General features: G+C 53.6%; 1 protein-coding gene across 1 annotated transcript in view; it reads left to right on the top strand.

Annotated features, from left to right (window-relative positions):
- dnah2 (dynein, axonemal, heavy chain 2) overlaps positions 1-20,000 on the top strand; it is a 229,307-nt gene that overhangs the window by 109,055 nt on the left and 100,252 nt on the right. The window contains exons 32-37 of the mRNA XM_065021857.1: positions 439-549; positions 780-968; positions 9,433-9,536; positions 10,212-10,401; positions 10,720-10,900; positions 11,348-11,475. Of these exons, the coding sequence (XP_064877929.1) occupies positions 439-549; positions 780-968; positions 9,433-9,536; positions 10,212-10,401; positions 10,720-10,900; positions 11,348-11,475 (903 nt within the window). The remainder of the gene's footprint in view (positions 1-438; positions 550-779; positions 969-9,432; positions 9,537-10,211; positions 10,402-10,719; positions 10,901-11,347; positions 11,476-20,000) is intronic.

Below are 20,000 nucleotides of genomic sequence, written 5' to 3'. Positions count from 1 at the left end.
TCCTCTCTCTGTCCTCTCTCTGTCTCTCTCTTTCTCTCTCTCTCTCTCTCTCTCTCTCTCTCTCTCTCTCTCTCTCTGTCCTCTCTCTTTCTCTTTCTCTTTCTCTCTCTCTCTCTCTCTCTCTCTGTCCTTTCTCTCTCTCTCTGTCCTCTCTCTGTTCTTTCTCTCTCTCTCTCTCTCTCTCTCTCTCTCTCTGTCCTCTCTCTTTCTATTTCTCTCTCTGTCCTCTCTCTGTCCTCTCTCTGTCCTCTCTCTCTCTTTCTCTCTCTCTCTCTCTCTCCTCCATCCCCCACTGTGAATGTCAGTCATTATTGAACACTCTCGCTGTCTCTGTGCCTTCTGATGCTACAAAATGGACATCACAAAAACAAATGTCCACCTAAAATGGACACCAAAGTTTTGAACTTTGAACTTCATTGCTGTGTCCCTCCTGTCCAGATGCTGATCACAGCCAGTCAGATCCAGTGGACCGCTGACGTCACCAAGTCTCTGATCACCGGCAAGGAGAGGGCCGACAAGTCTGCCCTCAAGTCCTTGAAGAAGAAACAGGTGAGAGAGAGAGAGAGAGAGAGAGAGAGAGAGAGAGAGAGAGAAAACTGCAGCACTCTGTTATCAATAAGACATTATGAGTGGTGAAACTCTACTGCTCAATGTAGCCTCCAACAGTATGAGTGATGAGGAACCGTCCCTCCACCGAGAATTAACCAGGGACCGTATGCACAATTACACTAGCGCCTGTTGGACTCTTTAACCTTTGACCCTTTGTCCCTGCCCGCCAGGTGTCCATGCTGCACCGTTACTCTGACGCCATCCGGGGGAACCTGTCTAAGATCCTGCGGCTGAAGATCGTTGCGCTGGTCACCGTGGAGGTGCACGACCGCGACGTCATCGACAAGCTGGCTAAGACGGGCTGCAACGACGTCAATGCCTTCGACTGGCTCTGCCAGCTCCGCCTCTACTGGGAGAAGGTGAGGAGAGGGGGAGGGAAGGAGGAGGTGAGGAGAGAGGGAGGGAAGGAGGAGGTGAGGAGAGGGGGAGGTCAGGAAGAGGTGAGGAGAGGGGGAGGAAAGGAAGAGGTGAGGAGAGGGGGAGGAAAGGAAGAGGTGAGGAGAAGGGGAGATCAGGAAGAGGTGAGGAGAGGGGGAGGTCAGGAAGAGGTGAGAGGGGGAGGAAAGGAGGAGGTGAGGAGAGGGGGAGGTCAGGGAAGAGGTGAGAGGGGGAGGAAAGGAGGAGGTGAGGAGAGGGGGAGGTCAGGAAGAGGTGAGGAGAGGGGCGAGGAAAGGAGGAGGTGAGGAGGAGAGGGAGGAAGGAGGAGGTGAGGAGAGAGGGGAGGAAAGGAGGTGAGGAGAGGGGGAGAGGTCAGGGAAGAGGTGAGGAGAGGGGGAGGAAAGGAAGAGGTGAGGAGAGGGGGAGGAAAGGAAGAGGTGAGGAGAGGGGGAGGAAAAAGAAGAGGTGAGGAGAAGGGGAGGTCAGGAAGAGGTGAGGAGAGGGGGAGGTCAGGAAAGAGGTGAGGGGAGGGGGAGGAAAGGAGGAGGTGAGGAGAGGGGAGGAAAGGAGGAGGTGAGGAGAGGGGGAGGAAAGGAAGAGGTGAGGAGAGGGGGAGGAAAGGAAGAGGTGAGGAGAGGGGGAGGAAAGGAAGAGGTGAGGAGAGGGGGGAAGAAAGGAAGAGGTGTGAGGAGAGGGGGAGGAAAGGAAGAGTTGAGGAGAGGGCGAGGAAAGGAGGCAGGTGAGGAGAGAGGGAGGGAAGGAGCAGGTGAGGAGAGAGGGGTGAGGAAGGAAGGAGGAGGTGAGAGAGAGGGGAGGAAAGGAGGAGGTGAGGAGAAGGGGAGGTCAGGAAGAGGTGAGGAGAGGGGGAAAGGAAGAGGTGAGAGGGGGAGGAAAGGAAGGATTGAGGAGAGGGGGAGGAAAGGAAGAGGTGAGGGGAGGTCAGGAAGAGGTGAGGAGAGAGGGGAGTTCAGGAAGAGGTGAGGAGAGGGGGAGGAAAGGAAGAGGTGAGAGGTGAGAGGGGGAGGAAAGGAGGAGGTGAGGAGAGGGGGAGGTCAGGAAGAGGTGAGGAGAGGGCGAGGAAAGGAAGAGGTGAGGAGAGGGGGGAGGTCAGGAAGAGGTGAGGAGAGGGGGAGGAAAGGAGAGGTGAGGAGAGGGGGAGGTCAGGAAGAGGTCAGAGAAGAGGGGAGGAAAGGAAGAGGTGAGAAGAGGGGAGGTCAGGAAGAGGTGAGAGAGAGGGGGAGGTGAGGAGAGGGGGAGGAGGTGAGGAGAGAGGGGAGGTCAGGAAGAGGTGAGGAGAGGTAGAGGTCAGGAAGAGGTGAGGAGAGGGGGAGGTCAGGAAGAGGTGAGGAGAGGTAGAGGTCAGGAAGAGGTGAGGAGAGGGGGAGGTCAGGAAGAGGTGAGGAGAGGTAGAGGTCAGGAAGAGGTGAGGAGAGGGGAGGTAAGGAGGAGGTGAGGAGAGGTAGAGGTCAGGAAGAGGTGAGGAGAGGGGGAGGAAAGGAGGAGGTGAGGAGAGGGGGAGGTCAGGAAGAGGTGAAGAGAGGAGGGGAGGAAAGGAAGAGGTGAGGAGAGGGGGAGGAAAGGAAGAGGTGAGGAGAAGGGGAGGTCAGGAAGAGGTGAGGAGAGGGGGAGGAAAGGAAGAGGTGAGGAGAGGGGGAGGAAAAGGAAGAGTTGAGGAGAGGGCGAGGGGAAAGGAGCAGGTGAGGAGGAGGAGGAGGAAAGAGGAGCAGGAAGAGGTGAGAGAGAGAGGGAGGGAAGGAGCAGGTGAGGAGAGAGGGACGGAAGGAAGGAGGAGGTGAGGAGAGGGGAGAGGGAGGAAAGGAGGAGGTGAGGAGAGGGGAGGTCAGGAAGAGGTGAGGAGAGGAAAGGAAGAGGTGAGAGGGGGAGGAAAGGAAGGATTGAGGAGAGGGGGGAAAGGAAAAGAGGTGAAGGGAGGTCAGGAAGAGGTGAGGAGAGGGGGAGTTCAGGAAGAGGTGAGGAGAGGGGGAGGAAAGGAAGAGGTGAGAGGGGGGAGGAAAAGGAGGAGGTGAGGAGAGGGGAGGTCAGGAAGAGGTGAGGAGAGGGGCGAGGAAAGGAAGAGGAAGAGGTGAGGAGAGGGGAGGTCAGGAAGAGGGGTGAGGAGAGGGGGAGGAAAGGAAGAGGTGAGGAGAGGGGGAGGTCAGGAAGAGGTGAGAGAGGGGGAGGAAAAAGGAAGAGGTGAGAAGAGGGGAGGTCAGGAAGAGGTGAGGAGAGGGAGGAAAGGAGGTAAGAGGTGAGGAGAGGGGGAGGTCAGGAAGAGGTGAGGAGAGGAGAGGAAAGGAAGAGGTCAGGAGGAGGAGGTGAGGGAGGAGAGGGGGAGGTCAGGAAGAGGTGAGAGAGGTAGAGGTCAGGAAGAGGTGAGGAGAGGGGGAGGTAAGGAGGAGGTGAGGAGAGGTAGAGGTCAGGGAAGAGGTGAGGAGAGGGGGAGGAAAGGAGGAGGTGAGGAGAGGGGGAGATCAGGAAGAGGTGAGGAGAAGGGGAGGTCAGGAAGAGGTGAGGAGAGGGGGAGGAAAGGAAGGGAGAGGAGAGAGGGGGGAGGAAAGGAAGAGGTGAGGGAGAAGGGGAGGTCAGAGGAAGAGGTGAGGGAGAGGGGAGGTCAGGAAGAGGTGAGGAGAGGGGGAGGAAAGGAAGAGGTGAGAGGGGGAGGAAAGGAGGAGGTGAGGAGAGGGGAGGTCAGGAAGAGGTGAGGAGAGGGCGAGGAAAGGAGGACGTGAGGAGGAGAGGGAGGGAAGGAGGAGGTGAGGAGGAGGTGAGGAGAGGGGGAGGTCAGGAAGAGGTGAGGAGAGAGGGAGGGAAGGAGGAGGTGAGGAGAGGGGAGGTCAGGAAGAGGTGAGGAGAGGGGAGGAAAGGAAGAGGTGAGGAGAGGGGGAGGAAAGGAAGAGGTGAGGAGAGGGGAGGAAAGGAAGAGGTGAGGAGAAGGGGAGGTCAGGAAGAGGTGAGGAGGAGAGGGGGGGAAAGGAGGAGGTGAGGGAGAGGGGAGGTCAGGAAGAGGTGAGAGGGGAAGGGAAGGAGGAGGTGAGGAGAGGAGGAGGTCAGGAAGAGGTGAGGAGAGGGGCGAGGAAAGGAAGAGGTGAGGAGAGGGGGAGGTCAGGAAGAGGTGAGGAGAGGGGGGGGAGGTGAGGAGAGAGGGGAGGAAACGAGGAGGTGAGGAGAGGGGGAGGTCAGGAAGAGGTGAGGAGAAGGGGAGGTCAGGAAGAGGTGGGGAGATGGGGAGGTCAGGAAGAGGTGAGGAGAGGGGGAGGAAAGGAGGAGGTGAGGAGAGGGGGAGGTCAGGGAAGAGGTGAGGGGGAGGGGAGGTGAGGAGAGAGGGAGGAAACGAGGAGGTGAGGAGAGGGGGGAGGTCAGGAAGAGGTGAGGAGAAGGGGAGGTCAGGAAGAGGTGGGGAGATGGGGAGGAAAGGAGGAGGTGAGGAGAGGGGGAGGTCAGGAAGAGGTGAGGAGAGGGGAGGAAAGGAGGAGGTAAGGAGAGGGGGAGGTCAGGAAGAGGTGAGGAGAGGGGAGGTCAGGAAGAGGTGAGGAGAGGGGGGAGGAAAGGAGGAGGTGGAGGAGAGGGGGAGGTCAGGAAGAGGTGAGGAGAAGGGGAGGTCAGGAAGAGGTGAGGAGAGAGGGGGAGGAAAGGAAGAGGTGAGGAGAGGGGAGGAGGAAAGGTGAAGAGGAGGTGTGGAGAGGGGAGGTCAGGAAGAGGTGAGGAGAGGGGGAGGAAAGGAGGAGGTGAGGAGAGGGGGAGGTCAGGAAGAGGTGAGGAGAGGGGAGGAAAGGATGAGGAGGGGTGAGGAGAGGAAGAAGAAAGGAATAGGAGAGGGGAGGAGGGGGAGGAAAGGAGGAGGTGAGGAGAGGGGGAGGAAAGGAGAGGAGGAGAGGAGAGGGGGAGGAAAGGAGGAGGTGAGGAAAGGAGGAGGAGAGGAGAGGTAGAGGTCAGGAAGAGGTGAGGAGAGGGGGAGGTAAGGGAGGAGGTGAGGAGAGGTAGAGGTCAGGAAGAGGTGAGGAGAGGGGGAGGAAAGGAGGAGGTGAGGAGAGGGGGAGGTCAGGAAGAGGTGAGGAGAGGGGGAGGAAAGGAAGAGGTGAGGAGAGGGGGAGGAAAGGAAGAGGTGAGGAGAAGGGAGGTCAGGAAGAGGTGAGGAGAGGGGGAGGAAAGGAAGAGGTGAGGAGGGGAGAAAAGGGGGGAGGAAAGGTCAGGAAGAGTTGAGGAGAGGGGTGAGGAAAGGAGCAGGGTGAGGTGAGAGAGGGAGGAAAGAGCAGGTGAGGAGAGAGGGAGGGAAGGAGGTCAGGAAGAGGAGAGAGGGGGAGGAAAGGAGGAGGAGGTGAGGAGGGTGAGGAGGGGAGGGAAGGGAGGAGGTGAGGAGAGGGGAGGTCAGGAAGAGGTGAGGAGGGGGAGAGGGGGGAAAGGAAAAGAGGAGAGAGGGGGAGGTCAGGAAGGATTGAGGAGAGGAGGGGGAGAAAGGAAGAGGTGAGGGAGGTCAGGAAGAGGTGAGGAGAGGGGGGAGGTCAAGAGGGGAGGTCAGGAGGAGAGGGAGGGAAGGAGGAGGTGAGGAGAGGGGGAGGAAAGGAAGAGGTGAGGAGAGGGGAGGAAAGGAAGAGGTGAGGAGAGGGGGAGGAAAGGAAGAGGTGAGGAGAAGGGGAGGTCAGGAAGAGGTGAGGAGAGGGGGGGAAAGGAGGAGGTGAGGAGAGGGAGGGGGGAGGTCAGGAAGAGGTGAGAGGGGGAGGAAAGGAGGAGGTCAGGAAGAGGTGAGAGAGGGGAGGTCAGGAAGAGGTGAGGAGAGGGGAGAAAGGAAAGGAGAGGTGAGGAGTGAGGGGGAGGTCAGGAAGAGGTGAGGAGGGGGAGGTGAGGAGAGAGGGAGGAGGAAAGGAGGAGGTGAGAGAGAGGGGAGGTCAGGAAGAGGTGAGGAGAAGGGGAGGTCAGGAAGAGGTGGGGAGATGGGGAGGTCAGGAAGAGGTGAGGAGAGGTGAGGAGGGGAGGAAAGGAGGAGGAGGAGGAGGGGGGAGGTCAGGAAGAGGTGAGAGGAAAGGAGGGAGGAGGGAGGAAAGGAGGAGGAGGAGGAGGGGGAGGAGGGGGAGGTCAGGAAGAGAGGTCAGGAAGAGGAGAAGGGAGGTCAGGAAGAGGTGGGGAGATGGGGAGGAAGAGGAGGAGGTGAGGAGAGGGGGAGGTCAGGAAGAGGGAGGAGAGGGGGAGGAAAGGAGGAGGGAGGAGAGAGGGGGGAGGTCAGGAAGAGGTGAGGAGAGGGGAGGTCAGGAAGAGGTGAGGAGAGGGGAGGAAAGGAGGAGGTGTGGAGAGGGGGAGGTCAGGAAGAGGTGAGGAGAAGGGAGGTCAGGAAGAGGTGAGGAGAGGGGGAGGAAAGGAAGAGGTGAGGAGAGGGGAGGAAAGGAAGAGGTGAGGAGAGGGGGAGGTCAGGAAGAGGTGAGGAGAGAGGGAGGAAAGGAGGAGGTGAGGAGAGGGGGAGGTCAGGAAGAGGTGAGGAGAGGGGGAGGAAAGGATGAGTGAGGAGAGAGGAAGAAGAGGGGTGAGGAAAGGGGAGGTAAGGAAGAGGTGAGGAGAGGGGGAGGAAAGGAAGGAGGTGAGGAGGGGAGGAAAGGAGGGGTGAGGAGAGGAGGGGTCAGGAAGAGGTGAGAGGAGGAGGAAGAGGAGGAGGAGGAGGAAAGGAGGAGGTGAGGAGAGGGAGGAAGAGGAGGAGGAGAGGAGGTCAGGAAGAGGTGAGGAGAGGGGAGGAAAGGAGGAGGTGAGGAGAGGTAGAGGAGGTCAGGAAGAGGTGAGGAGAGAGGGGAGGAAAGGGAGGAGGAAAGGAGGGAAGAGGGGGAGGTCAGGAAGAGGTGAGGAGAGGGGAGGAAAGGAAGAGGTGAGGGAGAGGGGGAGGAAAGGAAGAGGTGAGGGAGAGGGGAGGTCAGGAAGAGGTGAGGAGAGGGGGAGGAAAGGAAGAGGTGAGGAGAGGGGGAGGAAAGGAAGAGGTGGGAGGAGAGGGGGAGGAAAGGAGGAGGTGAGGAGAGGGAGGAAGAAGTAGCAGGTGAGGAGGAGGGAGGGAAGGAGAGGTGAGGAGAGAGGGGAGGAAGGAGGAAAGGAGGGGAGGGGAGGAAAGGAAGGGGGAGGATGGGGAGGAGGGAGGAGAGGGGGAGGAAAGGAAGAGGAGGAGAGGGGAGGAAAGGAAGAGGTGAGGAGAGGAGAAGGGGAGGTCAGGAAGAGGTGAGGAGAGGGGAGGAAGAGGTGAGGGAGGGGAGGAGAGGAGGAGGAAAGGAAGAGGTCAGGAGAGGTGAGGGGGGAGGAAAGGAAGGATTGAGGAGAGGGGGGGAGGAAGAGGTGAGGAGAAGGGAGGTCAGGAAGAGGTGAGGAGAGGGGGAGGTCAGGAAGAGGTGAGGAGAGGGGGGAGGAGGGAGGAGGGAGGAGGAGGAGAGGGGAGGAAAGAGGGGGAGGAAAGGAAGAGGTGAGGAGAGGGGAGGTCAGGAAGAGGTGAGGAGAGGGGGAGGGAAAGGAAGAGGTGAGGAGGAAAGGTGAGGGGAGGTGAGGAGGGGGGGAAAGAGGAAGAGGTGAGGAGGGGGGGGAAAGGAGGAGGTGAGGAGAGGGGGAGGTCAGGAAGAGGTGAGGAGAGGGGAGGTCAGGGGAAGGAGGAGGTGAAGGAGGAGGAGGAGGTCAGGAAGAGGTGAGAGAGGGGGAGAAAGGAAGAGGTGAGGAAAGGAAAAGAGGTGAGGAGAGGGGGAGGTCAGGAAGAGGTGAGGGGAAAGCGGGAGGTGAGGAGAGAGGGGAGGAAAGGGGAGGAGGTGAGGAGAGGGGGAGGTCAGGAGAGAGGTGAGGAGGGGGAGGTCAGGAAGAGGTGGGGAGATGGGGAGGTCAGGAAGAGGTGAGGAGAGGGGGAGGAAAGGAGGAGGTGAGGAGAGGGGGAGGTCAGGAAGAGGTGAGGAGAGGGGAAGGAGGTGGAGAGAGGGAGGAAACGAGGAGGTGAGGAGAGGGGAGGTCAGGAAGAGGTGAGGAGAAGGGGAGGTCAGGAAGAGGTGGGGAGATGGGGAGGAAAGGAGGAGGTGAGGAGAGGGGGAGGTCAGGAAGAGGTGAGGAGAGAGGGGGAGGAAAGGAGGAGGTATGAGGAGAGGGGGAGGTCAGGAAGAGGTGAGGAGAGGGGGAGGTCAGGAAGAGGTGAGGAGAGGGGGGGAGGAAAGGAGGAGGTGAGGAGAGGTCAGGGGAGGTCAGGAAGAGGGAGAAGGTGAGAAGGGGAGGTCAGGAAGAGGTGAGAGGAGAGGGGGAGGAAAGGAAGAGGTGAGGAGAGGGGGAGGTCAGGAAGAGGTGAGGAGAGGGGGAGGAAAGGAGGAGGTGAGGAGGGGGAGGTCAGGAAGAGGTGAGGAGAGGGGGAGGAAAGGAGAGGTGAGGAGAGGAAGAAGAAAGGAATAGGTGAGGAGAGGGGGGAGGAAAGGAGGAGGTGAGGAGAGGGGAGGAAAGGAGGAGGGAGAGAGGGGAGGAAAGGGAGGAGAGTGGGGAGAGGGGGAGGAAAGGAGGAGGAGGGGGAGGAGAGGGAGGAAAGGAGGAGGTGAGGAGAGGGGGAGGAAAGGAGGAGGTGAGGAGAGGGGGGAGGAAAGGGGGAGGAAAGGAGGGAGGAAGAAGAAAGGAATAGGTGAGGAGAGGGGGAGGAAAGGAGGAGGTGAGGAGAGGAAGAAGAAAGGAATAGGTGGGGGAGGAAAGGAGGAGAGGGGGAGGAAAGGAATGAGGAGAGGGGGAGGAAAGGAGGAGGAGAGGAAGAGGAGGAAATGAAGAGGTGAGGAGAGGGGGAGGAAGGAGGAGGTGAGGAGAGGGGGAGGAGGGGAGGTGAGGAGAGGGGGAGGTGGGGGGGAAAGGGGGTGAGAGGAGGAAGAGGTGAGGAGAGAGGGGGGAGGTCAGGAAGAGGTGAGGAGAGGGGGAGGAAAGGAAGAGGTGAGGAGAGGAGGGGAGGTCAGGAGGGAGGTGAGAAGAGGGGTAGGTCAGGAAGAGGTGAGGAGAGGGGGAGGTCAGGAAAAGGTGGGAGAGGGGACAGGAAGAGGTGAGGAGAGAGGGGGAGGTCAGACAGAGGTGAGAGAGAGGGAGGAAAGGGGGAGGTCAGGAAGAGGTGAGGGAGGAGGTGAGGAGAGGGGGAGGTCAGGAAGAGGGGGAGGAAAGGAGGAGGTGAGGAGAGGGGGAGGTCAGGAAGAGGTGAGGAGAGGGGGAGGTGAGGAGAGGGGGAGGTCAGGAAGAGGGGGAGGTCAGGAAGAGGGGGAGGAAAGGAGGAGGTGAGGAGAGGGGGAGGTCAGGAAGAGGTGAGGAGTGGGGGAGGTGAGGAGAGGGGGAGGTCAGGAAGAGGTGAGGAGAGGAGTAAGGGGCCTTCGACTGTCTCTGCCAGCTCCTCTACTGGGGGACGGTACGGAGAGGGGTGAGAGGAGGTAGAACAGAAAGCAGGAAGAGGGATGGAAGTGAAGAGGATCAGATTTTTTCTCTCTCTGTTCATAGGAAGTGGATGACTGTATCATCAGGCAGACCAACACACACTTCCAGTACAGCTATGAGTACCTGGGTAACTCTGGACGACTGGTCATCACCCCACTCACTGACAGGTAAACACTAGCTATTCCCTGTATCAGTGGTTTTCATCCTCTCCTCTGGGACGATTCACAATTCTGCTGCAGCCTTGAACTATCTCCCCTGATTTCCCCAAATTAAATCAAATTTGATTTGTCACATGCGCTGAATACAGCAGGTGTAGACCTCACTGTGAAATGCTTACTGACAAGCCCTTAACCAACAATGCAGAGTTTTTCGTTAAAGTAAGTAAGACAATATTTGCAAGAAAGGATATAAAAATGTAATAATTAAGGCCTGGATGATTAGTTGACAAGTTGAATCAGGTGTGCGAGCTCTGGAAGAGAGCAAATATATGAAACGCCTGGGGTTTATATTATATTATAAACGGGGTGGTTTGTGTGCTTAATGCTGATTGGCTGACAGCTGTGGTATACCAGACCGTATACCATGGGTATGACAAACATGTATTTTTACTGCTCCAGTTACATTGGTAACCCGTTCATAATCGCAACAAGTCACCTCGGGGGTTTGTGCGTTGCGTCGTGCATAAGAACAGGCCTTAGCCGTGGTATATTGGCCATAAACCACACCTCCTCTGGCCTTATTGCTTAAGTCCACTATATTTCAGTTGTCTCTGCCAAATTCCAGCACCTTGAAGAAGCTGCAATGCTCAGCGCCCCTATCTCTCTCCCTCTCTCATCTTCCAGGTGTTATATGACCCTGACCACAGCCCTCCACCTCCACCGGGGGGGCTCTCCTAAAGGCCCAGCAGGGACAGGGAAGACTGAGACGGTCAAGGACCTGGGCAAGGCTATGGGCATGTACGTCATCGTGGTCAACTGCTCCGATGGAATGGACTTCAAGTCCATGGGACGTATGTACTCTGGACTGGCTCAGGTAATGGACCGTGAAGAAACAGATGCACCCTTATGTTATTAGGATGGTTTCCCGGAGCCTAGTCCTAAGACTAAGACTAGACTAAGAATCCTGTCCGTTTTAGGTGCTTCTGAGTGAAGAACTAGGCTTAATCTGTGTCTGAAAAACAGCCAGCGTACCTCATCTTAGGTTTTGCATATCCATTGAAAGTCTTGAATGGGTTATGCACTTAAGTCAGTGTTGTACAGGCAACACAATCTACCTTTCAGGTAACACAAAAGTTATACATAGCACTGTTGAAAATAACGCCCTGCTAAAATCATTTGTGTGTGTCTCTAGACGGGTGCGTGGGGCTGTTTTGATGAGTTTAACCGTATCAACATTGAGGTGTTGTCAGTGGTGGCTCAGCAGATCCTGTCCATTCTGTCTGCTCTGTCTGCTGGAGTCACCAGCTTCATCTTCGAAGGACGAGAGATCCGCCTGGTCTGGTCCTGTGGCATCTTCATCACCATGAACCCTGGTACAGTCATTTCACATATCTGTGCATACATGAAACTATAGTTTTGAGAAATGTCTCAATTGATATCCATTCAGGAATGAGGATTTACATTTGAGTCATCTAGAAGATGCTCTTATCCAGAGGGACTTACAGTTAGTGCATTCATGTTAAAATAGCTAGATGGGACAACCACATTTCTCAGTCATAGTAAGTACATTTTTTCCTCAATAAAGTAGCTATCAGAACTAGTATGGGGGAAAGAGTCAAGTGTGAGTGTTAGTTCACTAAAGCCTAGCTTACTTCAAGTTAGAATCACTGTCACATTTCTAAAATGGATTTAGTGTGTGTTCGATAGAAGGGGAAAGAGCGGGGAAGAAAGAGTGAAAGGGGAGACAGAGAGAGGGGGGAGACAGAGAGAGGGGGGAGAGAGAGAGATCATGTGTTAATAAGAGTTCTCTCCATCTCCAGGCTATGCCGGTCGTACAGAGCTGCCTGACAACTTGAAGTCCATGTTCAGGCCTATCTCCATGGTGGTACCAGACTCCACCCTCATCGCTGAGATCACCCTGTTCGGAGAGGGATTCAACAACTGCAAGGTAATACAAGTACAGAGGGAGGAATGGCGGGAGGGAGGAATGGAGGGAAGGAGGAATGGAGGGAGGGAGGAATGGATGGAGGGAGGAATGGAGGGAGGGAGGAATGGATGGAGGGAGGAATGGAGGGAAGGAGGAATGGAGGGAAGGAGGAATGGAGGGAGGGAGGAATGGAGGGAAGGAGGAATGGAGGGAGGAATGGAGGGAGGGATGGAGGAATGGAGGGAGGAATGGAGGGAGGGAAGGAGGAATGGAGGGAGGAATGGAGGGAGGGATGGAGGGAGGAAAGGAGGGAGGAATGGAGGGAGGGAGGAATGGAGGGAGGATTGGAGGGAGGAATGGAGGGAGGGAGGATTGGAGGGAGGGAGGAATGGAGGGAGGATTGGAGGGAGGAATGGAGGGAAGGAGGAATGGAGGGAGGAATGGAGGGAGGGAGGGAGGAATGGAGGGAGGGATGGAGGGAGGAAAGGAGGGAGGAATGGAGGGAGGGAGGAATGGAGGGAGGATTGGAGGGAGGAATGGAGGGAGGATTGGAGGGAGGGAGGAAAGGAGGGAGGAATGGAGGGAGGATTGGAGGGAGGGAGGAATGGAGGGAGGATTGGAGGGAGGGAGGAAAGGAGGGAGGAATGGAGGGGGAGGGAGGGAGAATGGAAGGGAGGAATGGAGTGAGGAATGGAGGGAGGGAGGAATGGAGGGAGGAATGGAGGGAATGGAGGGAGGGAGGAATGGAGGGAAGGAGGAATGGAGAGGATGGAGGAGGAATGGAGGGAGGGAGGAATGGAGGGAGGGGAGGAAGGAGGAATGGAGGGAGGAATGGAGGGAGGGAGGAATGGAGGGAGGGAGGAATGGAGGGAAGGAGGAATGGAGGGAGGAATGGAGGGAGGATGGATGGAGGGAGGAAAGGATGGAGGGGGATGGAAGGAGGGGAGGGAGGAATGGAGGGAAGGAGGAATGGAGGGAGGAGGAATGGAATGGGGAGGGAGGAATGGAGGGAGGAATGGATGGATGGAGGGAGGAATGGAGGGAGGATTGGAGGGAGGGAGGAAAGGAGGAATGGAGGGAGGGAGGAAAGGAGGGAGGAATGGCGGGAGGGAGGAATGGAGGGAGGGAGGGAGGGATGGAGGGAGGGAGAGAGGGTGGGAGGGAGGAATGGGGGGGTGGAGGGAGGGAGGAAAGGAGGGAGGAATGGAGGGAGGGAGGGAGGAATGGAGGAAGGAAGGAATGGAGGGAGGGAGGAATGGAAGGAGGAATGGAGGGGGATGGAGGGAGGGAGGGAGGAATGGAGGGAGGGAGGAATGGAAGAATGGGTGAGGGAGGGAGGAAAAGAGGGAGGGAGGAAAGGAGGGAGGGAGGGGGAATGGAGGGAGGGAGGGAGGAAAGGAGGGAGGGAGGAAAGGATGAAGGGAGGGAGGGAGGGAGGATGGGGAGGGAGGGAGGAATGGAGGGAAGGAGGAATGGAGGGAGGGAGGAATGGATGGAGGGAGGAATGGAGGGAGGGAGGAATGGATGGAGGGAGGAAGGGAGGGGAAGGAGGAATGGAGGGAAGGAGGAATGGAGGGAGGGAGGAATGGAGGGAAGGAGGAATGGAGGGAGGAATGGAGGGAGGGATGGAGGAATGGAGGGAGGAATGGAGGGAGGGAGGAATGGAGGGAAGGAGGAATGGAGGGAGGAATGGAGGGAGGGATGGAGGGAGGAAAGGAGGGAGGAATGGAGGGAGGGAGGAATGGAGGGAGGATTGGAGGGAGGAATGGAGGGAGGGAGGATTGGAGGGAGGGAGGAATGGAGGGAGGATTGGAGGGAGGAATGGAGGGAAGGAGGAATGGAGGGAGGAATGGAGGGAGGGAGGGAGGAATGGAGGGAGGGATGGAGGGAGGAATGGAGGGAGGAAGGAAGGGAGGAATGGAGGGAGGATTGGAGGGAGGAATGGAGGGAGGATTGGAGGGAGGGAGGAAAGGAGGGAGGAATGGAGGGAGGATTGGAGGGAGGGAGGAATGGAGGGAGGATTGGAGGGAGGGAGGAAAGGAGGGAGGAATGGAGGGAGGGAGGAAGGAGGAATGGAGTGAGGAATGGAGGGATGGGGAGGAATGGAGGGAAGGAGGAATGGAGGGAAGGGAGGAATGGAGGGAAGGAGGAGGAATGGAGGGAGGGAGGGGGAGGAATGGAGGGAGGGAGGAATGGAGGGAGGAGGAATGGAGGGAGGGAGGAATGGAGGGAAGGAGGAATGGAGGGATGGAATGGAGGGGGAAAGGATGGAGGGAGGAAAGGAGGGAGGGAGGAAAGGAGGGAGGGAGGAATGGAGGGAAGGAGGAATGGAGGGAGGAATGGAGGGAGGGAGGAATGGAGGGAGGAATGGATGGATGGAGGGAGGAATGGAGGGAGGATTGGAGGGAGGGAGGAAAGGAGGAATGGAGGGAGGGAGGAAAGGAGGGAGGAATGGCGGGAGGGAGGAATGGAGGGAGGGAGGGAGGGATGGAGGGAGGGAGAGAGGGTGGGAGGGAGGAATGGGGGTGGAGGGAGGGAGGAAAGGAGGGAGGAATGGAGGGAGGGAGGGAGGAATGGAGGAAGGAAGGAATGGAGGGAGGGAGGAATGGAAGGAGGAATGGAGGGGGATGGAGGGAGGGAGGGAGGAATGGAGGGAGGGAGGAATGGAAGAATGGGTGAGGGAGGGAGGAAAAGAGGGAGGGAGGAAAGGAGGGAGGGAGGGGGGAATGGAGGGAGGGAGGGAGGAAAGGAGGGAGGGAGGAAAGGATGAAGGGAGGGAGGGAGGGACAGAGACCTTTATGTTCAAGGTAATAACACTACGTAAATGACAAGGGACAGGATTTTTTCTTGAACAAAAAATTCTAGACCTTAGTGTTGCTTCTTAATGCCTGAAGAGTATTTCCTGACCATAGGGCCTAGAGTTTGTCCTGCTTAGCTCACAGGAAGCCCTGGAAAAACTCCTGGCCCTAACTATGATACTACAAGGCAGTACTGTAATATCTCCTATTTCACTGTGTCTGAAAAACCTACTTGCCCACTGTGTCTGTTGAATGAACAAGATATTCATATTCCATATAAGTTTGTCAGTTTAATGAATTGCACTGGTGGTAGGTATATATTCAACACTGTTCGCTCGCAATGCGTGGTGGCTTCTAAAGAATATGTTGTAGAATTATCACTGGCGGGTTAATGAAATATAGACGTTTCTTTTATGTTGAGAGCGAAGCAATCATCAGATGAGATTGAGTTCCCATGGCACTGAAGGATAGATATAGATGCATATCATCAAATCAATCTGGTGGATATTGCATTTACTGTCTCCGCTACGCTGCGTCTCACAAATCTGATGTTACAGGATATGGATTTGACTTTACGTGACGATGACACACAGATATGAATTAGGAACGAGCGCACCAGTGTTTCTGCTGCATTCTTTTAGCTGTGGCGCTGTGCCACGGGAAAATACATTTTTTGAACACCTACTAGGGTTGTCAAAACGATTACAACAATTCATTGAGTTAATTGCATGGTTTTCTGTGCGATTAACTCGATGAATGCCATTTTTTTTTAAATTGTTCCCTAAATAAAGATGTTTACATACAAATAATAACGTCGCACTATGTTGTAGGTATAACATCTTTTGATTTTCGGGAAGAAATCAGAAAATAAACTGTATTCTAAGACAATAACAACAGATCAGCCATGTCAGAGTTCATGTCAAATATCATACAGCTTTTAGATCTAGCCGAGGCTCCTGATCCATGTTCCTTGACATGAACGAATGTAGCCATCCAGGCTGTATCACATCCGGCCGTGATTGGGAGTGTCAAAGGGCGGCTCACATTTGGCCCAGTGTTGGCCAGGGTAGGCCATCATTGTAAATAAGAATTTGTTTTTAACTGGCTTGCCTAGTAAAATAAAGGTAAAATAAATAAAATAAATAAATAATATATATATATATATATTGTCAGCTGCTACTTGAAGAATTGGGATCATTCAAGACCCACCACCTGGATTCGGGTTCTATGTAGCAAATTTTGAAATTGTGTTTTTTACATCGGATAAAAGTAGAGACAGAGCTAGAAAATGGTACACTATACAGTATATACAAAAGTATGTGGACACCCGTTCAAATTAGTGTATTTGGCTATTTCAGCCACACCCGTTGCTGGCAGGTGTATAAAATTGAGCACACCGCCATGCAATCTCCATAGACAAACATTAGCAGTAGAGTGGCCCTACTGAAACTGAAGAGCTCAGTGACGTTCAACGTGGCAACGTCATAGGATGCCACCTTTCCAACAGTCAGTTTGTCAAATGTTTGCCCTGCTAGGGCTGCCCTGGTCAATTGTAAGTGATGTTATTGTGAAGTGGAAACGTCTAGGAGCAACAACAGCTTAGCCACGAAGTGGTAGGCCACACAAGCGTCCGAGTACTGAAGCGTGTAGCGCGTAAAAATGGTCTGTTCTCGGGTGCAACACTCACTACCAAGTTCCAAACTGCCTCTGGAAGCAATGTCAGCACAAGAACAGTTCGTCAGGAGCTTCATGAAATGCGTTTCCATGGCTGAGCAGCCGCACACAAGCCTAAGATCACCATGCGCAATGCCAAATGTCAGCTGGAGTGGTGTAAAGCTCACCACTATTGGACTCTGGAGTATTGGAAAGGCATTCTGTGGAGTGATGAATCGCGCTTCACTATCTGGAAGTCCGATGGACGAATCTTGGTTTGGTGGATACCAGGAGAACGCTACCTGCCCCAATGCATAGTGCCAACTGGTTCAGGCAAAGGCCCCTTAGTTCCAGTGAAGGGAAATCTTAACGCTACAGCATACAATGACATTCTAGACCAGGTATTCCAGACCAGACCAGATTTGTTTTTTTGGGGGAGTTATTTTCTGTTTAGCTGTTTTGTTGCCTGACAGAACTGTGCGCTTTCGTTTTTTCTACTTTGTTATTTTGTTGCGGTGTTCAGTTTATTAAAAATCATGAACGCCTACCACGCTGAACCTTGGTCTCATTCCCACGAGAGGCGCAACACATCTAGTGTTCAGGGAAATAACAACACAATGTCAAATACAGGTAGCCTAGTCAAATAATTAACATCCAATCACATTAACCGTTACTCTCTCGCGGGAATTCCACTAACGGTCCATATGTAGCTAAACGTAGCTGCTGCACATTCTGTTTGCTCGAAAATGTATAAATGGTTAAAAAAGTAAGGCCTGCGTCCATAGAGACACATACCAACTCTACTGGTAGTACTGCTACTACCAGCAGTACTACACCTGCACCTGTCAATGACAAGTTGTTCTGCTTCCACGAGCACATCCAATGCTAGCATCAGTCTCCATTTGTTGTTAGCCCAGCTAGCATGGACACTGACAGTTGTGAATCTGATGCACTTATATTGGGAGTAGTGCCTTTCCTCAGCCACAGTGTGTTATATGTGCAAAAGTACTATCTCACAATTCAATGACACTCTTGTGCAGACATTTAGTTTCTTATTTGGGTTTTTGTTGTTTTTGTAACCCCTTTTTCTCCCCAATTTTGTGATATCCAATTGGAAGTTACAGTCATGTCTCATCACTGCACTCCCATACGGACTCGGGAGAGTCGAAGGTCGAGAGCCGTGCGTCCTCCGAAACACAACCCAACCAAGCCACACTGCTTCTTGACACAATGCCCACTTAACCCGGAAGCCAGCCGCACCAATGTGTCAGAGGAAACACCGTACACTTGGTGACCGTGTCAGCGTACACTGTGCCCGGCCCGCCACAGGAGTTGCTAGTTCGCGATGGCACAAGGACATCCCTGCCGGCCAAACCCTCCCTAACCCGGGCGACGCTGGGCCCATTTGGCGCCACCCCATGGGTCTCCCGGTCGCGGCCAGCTGCGACACCCTGGACTCAAACCAGGATCACTAGTGATGCAGTGTCTGAGACCACCGCACTACTCGGGAGGCCTTCCACAGGAGTTTTATGAGTGAGTATTAAGACTACTTTCGGGTAGTAAGACATGTATAAAAGCAACAGATACCAGTAATAAGAAGGAGTTAAGAAGCGTCTTATATGGTGAGCTCCCGAGTGGCTAGGACAGGCAAGCCCCATACTATTGTGCAGAACTTAATTCTTCCTGCTGCCACGGATATGGCTGGGACAATGCTGGGGGAAAAAGTCCCAAAAAACTACACAGATAATGCCTTCATCAAACAACACTGTTTCATGAGGCATCAGTGACATGGCAGGAGATGTTTTGAAACAATTACTGCTTCGCATACAAGCCGGTGAATTCTATGCATTACAGCTGGATGAGTCAACAGACGTGGCGGGCCTGGCACAGCTCCTGGTATATGTCCGTTACGTTTATGGGGGGGTCAATTAAGGAAGACATCCTCTTCTGCACACCACTGGAAACCAGGCCAACATGAGAGGATATTTTTAAAGTACTGGGTGACAAGTTTCTCACACGACTGGCCTATCTGGGTGATGATTTTTCTCGCCTGAATGATCTGAATCTAGGATTACAGGGACTCTCCACAACTATATTCAATGTGCGGGACAAAATTGAGGCTATGATTAAGAAGTTGGAGCTCTTCTCTGTCTGCATTAACAAGGACAACACACAGGTCTTTCCATCATTGTATGATTATTTGTGTGCAAATGAACTCAAACTTACGGACAATGTCAAATGTGGTATAGTGAAGCACCTGAGTGAGTTGGGTGCACAATTACGCAGGTACTTTCCCGAAACGGATGACACAAACAACTGGATTCGTTATCCCTTTCATGCCCTGCCTCCAGTCCACTTGCCGATATCTGAACAAGAGAGCCTCATTGAAATTGCAACAAGCGGTTCTGTGAAAATGTTATTTAATCAGAAGCCACTGCCAGATTTCTGGATTGGGCTGCGCTCAGAGTATCCTACCTTGGCAAATCGACCTGTTAAGACACTGATGCCTTTTGCAACCACGTACCTATGTGAGAGTGGATTCTCAGCCCTCACTAGCATGAAAACTAAATACAGCCACCGACTGCAGGTAGCTAAAGCTAACCAAATAGGTTCAATGTTAGCTAGCTAGCTAACATTAGGCTATAACTAGCATTTAAAATGGCTTTCTGGGATACAAATAATATTACTACACAGATCATTCACTTAACATTAGCTAGCTAGCTAACAGTACGCTTTAACTTGCAATGAAAACGATTTTCTAACAACATAAGAAAGTGTAGCTAGACTGGTATACATGATAAATGATTCTAACTCTCTGTCATGGATGCCATGGTTGCCCTTAGTTTGAAGATGTTTTATACAACAGCCTTCTATGTTCTGTTTTTGACCCCCCTCAGCATTTGCATAATCTCTTTGCTTCCACCAGGCATTCCACTGATTTTAAAACTCTGTCAACTTCTTCTGTGACAACAACACTGTTGATCGCCGTTTCTTCCCCATCACTGTCATCAGAAGACTCTACAATGTCTGGTTCAATTCAAATGTTTCTACCTAAATCAGGGATTTCCTCATCGACTGATTCATTTTCAGAGTCCGAGCGAGTCAGCATGCCACGATCGTCCTCCAGAAAGTAGTCCATCACAGCGTTTTCCCGCTGATCTGTGTCGATAGCGCCTGTTAAATTCAGGGCAACAATGTTGAGAGCAGTAGCAACACCTTTTGAAGTTCTTCATGATACCTTTCAAAAAAAGCTGCAGTAGAAAGGATGATCTACACATACTGAGCAGCTCATGTTATAGACAGAAGCACGCTACATGGCAGACCAATCAAAACTCATCTCTCGGCATGTCCAGCCTATCCATTATCTCAGCCAATCATGGCTAGCGGGAAGGTTCCTGTGTTTTTCCGTGGCTACACCAACTAGGCTCGTAATTGAACAATTTTATTGGTGTTTACCGATGGCATAACACTTGTTAATAAGGCACATGAAAGTTCAGAAGGCATTTCTGCCAAAAAAAAACGCATTAAAAACATTTATAATGTTCAAATGCCTCTCCTGTGAAATAGTGATGTGCGACAAATGCCTAGCTTCCTGAAAAGGGTCACATTTGCTTAAATCTTAGCTAAATGGAATGGATGTCCTGTTCTGAATAAAATCATTGTGGGAAATTAGACTTGAACCAAGAGGCATTCAGCCATGGCATTGTAAACATTCTCGTTTGGTTAGCTAGCTAATGTTAGCATAACTAGCTAGCCACTGTTATCTTGCTATCGAAAGAAACAACTGGGAATGTGTTTATGATTGAACCTCCTGTATGTTTTCCTTCAAAATGGTTGCTCAAAGCTGTGCACGTAGTGGATGTTCAAGCGCCACAAGAGAGACAGACGGCTGTACAGCGGCTGCTAGCGGCACAGACTAAGAGCGCACACGCACATTGAGTGTTGCGCTTGAAAGGGGTGCGTGTTGTGGTGTTGCGCTTAAATTTTATAAAAAAATTTAAAAAATTCCCCCAAATTTTGTGGTATCCAATTGTTTAGTAGCTACTATCTTGTCTCATCGTCACAACTCCCGTACGGGCTCGGGAGAGACGAAGG

The sequence above is a fragment of the Oncorhynchus nerka genome, linkage group LG8 (assembly GCF_034236695.1).
Source record: "Oncorhynchus nerka isolate Pitt River linkage group LG8, Oner_Uvic_2.0, whole genome shotgun sequence".
In the NCBI taxonomy this organism is placed as follows: domain Eukaryota; kingdom Metazoa; phylum Chordata; class Actinopteri; order Salmoniformes; family Salmonidae; genus Oncorhynchus; species Oncorhynchus nerka.
This window is presented reverse-complemented; position numbering and strand designations above follow the sequence as displayed.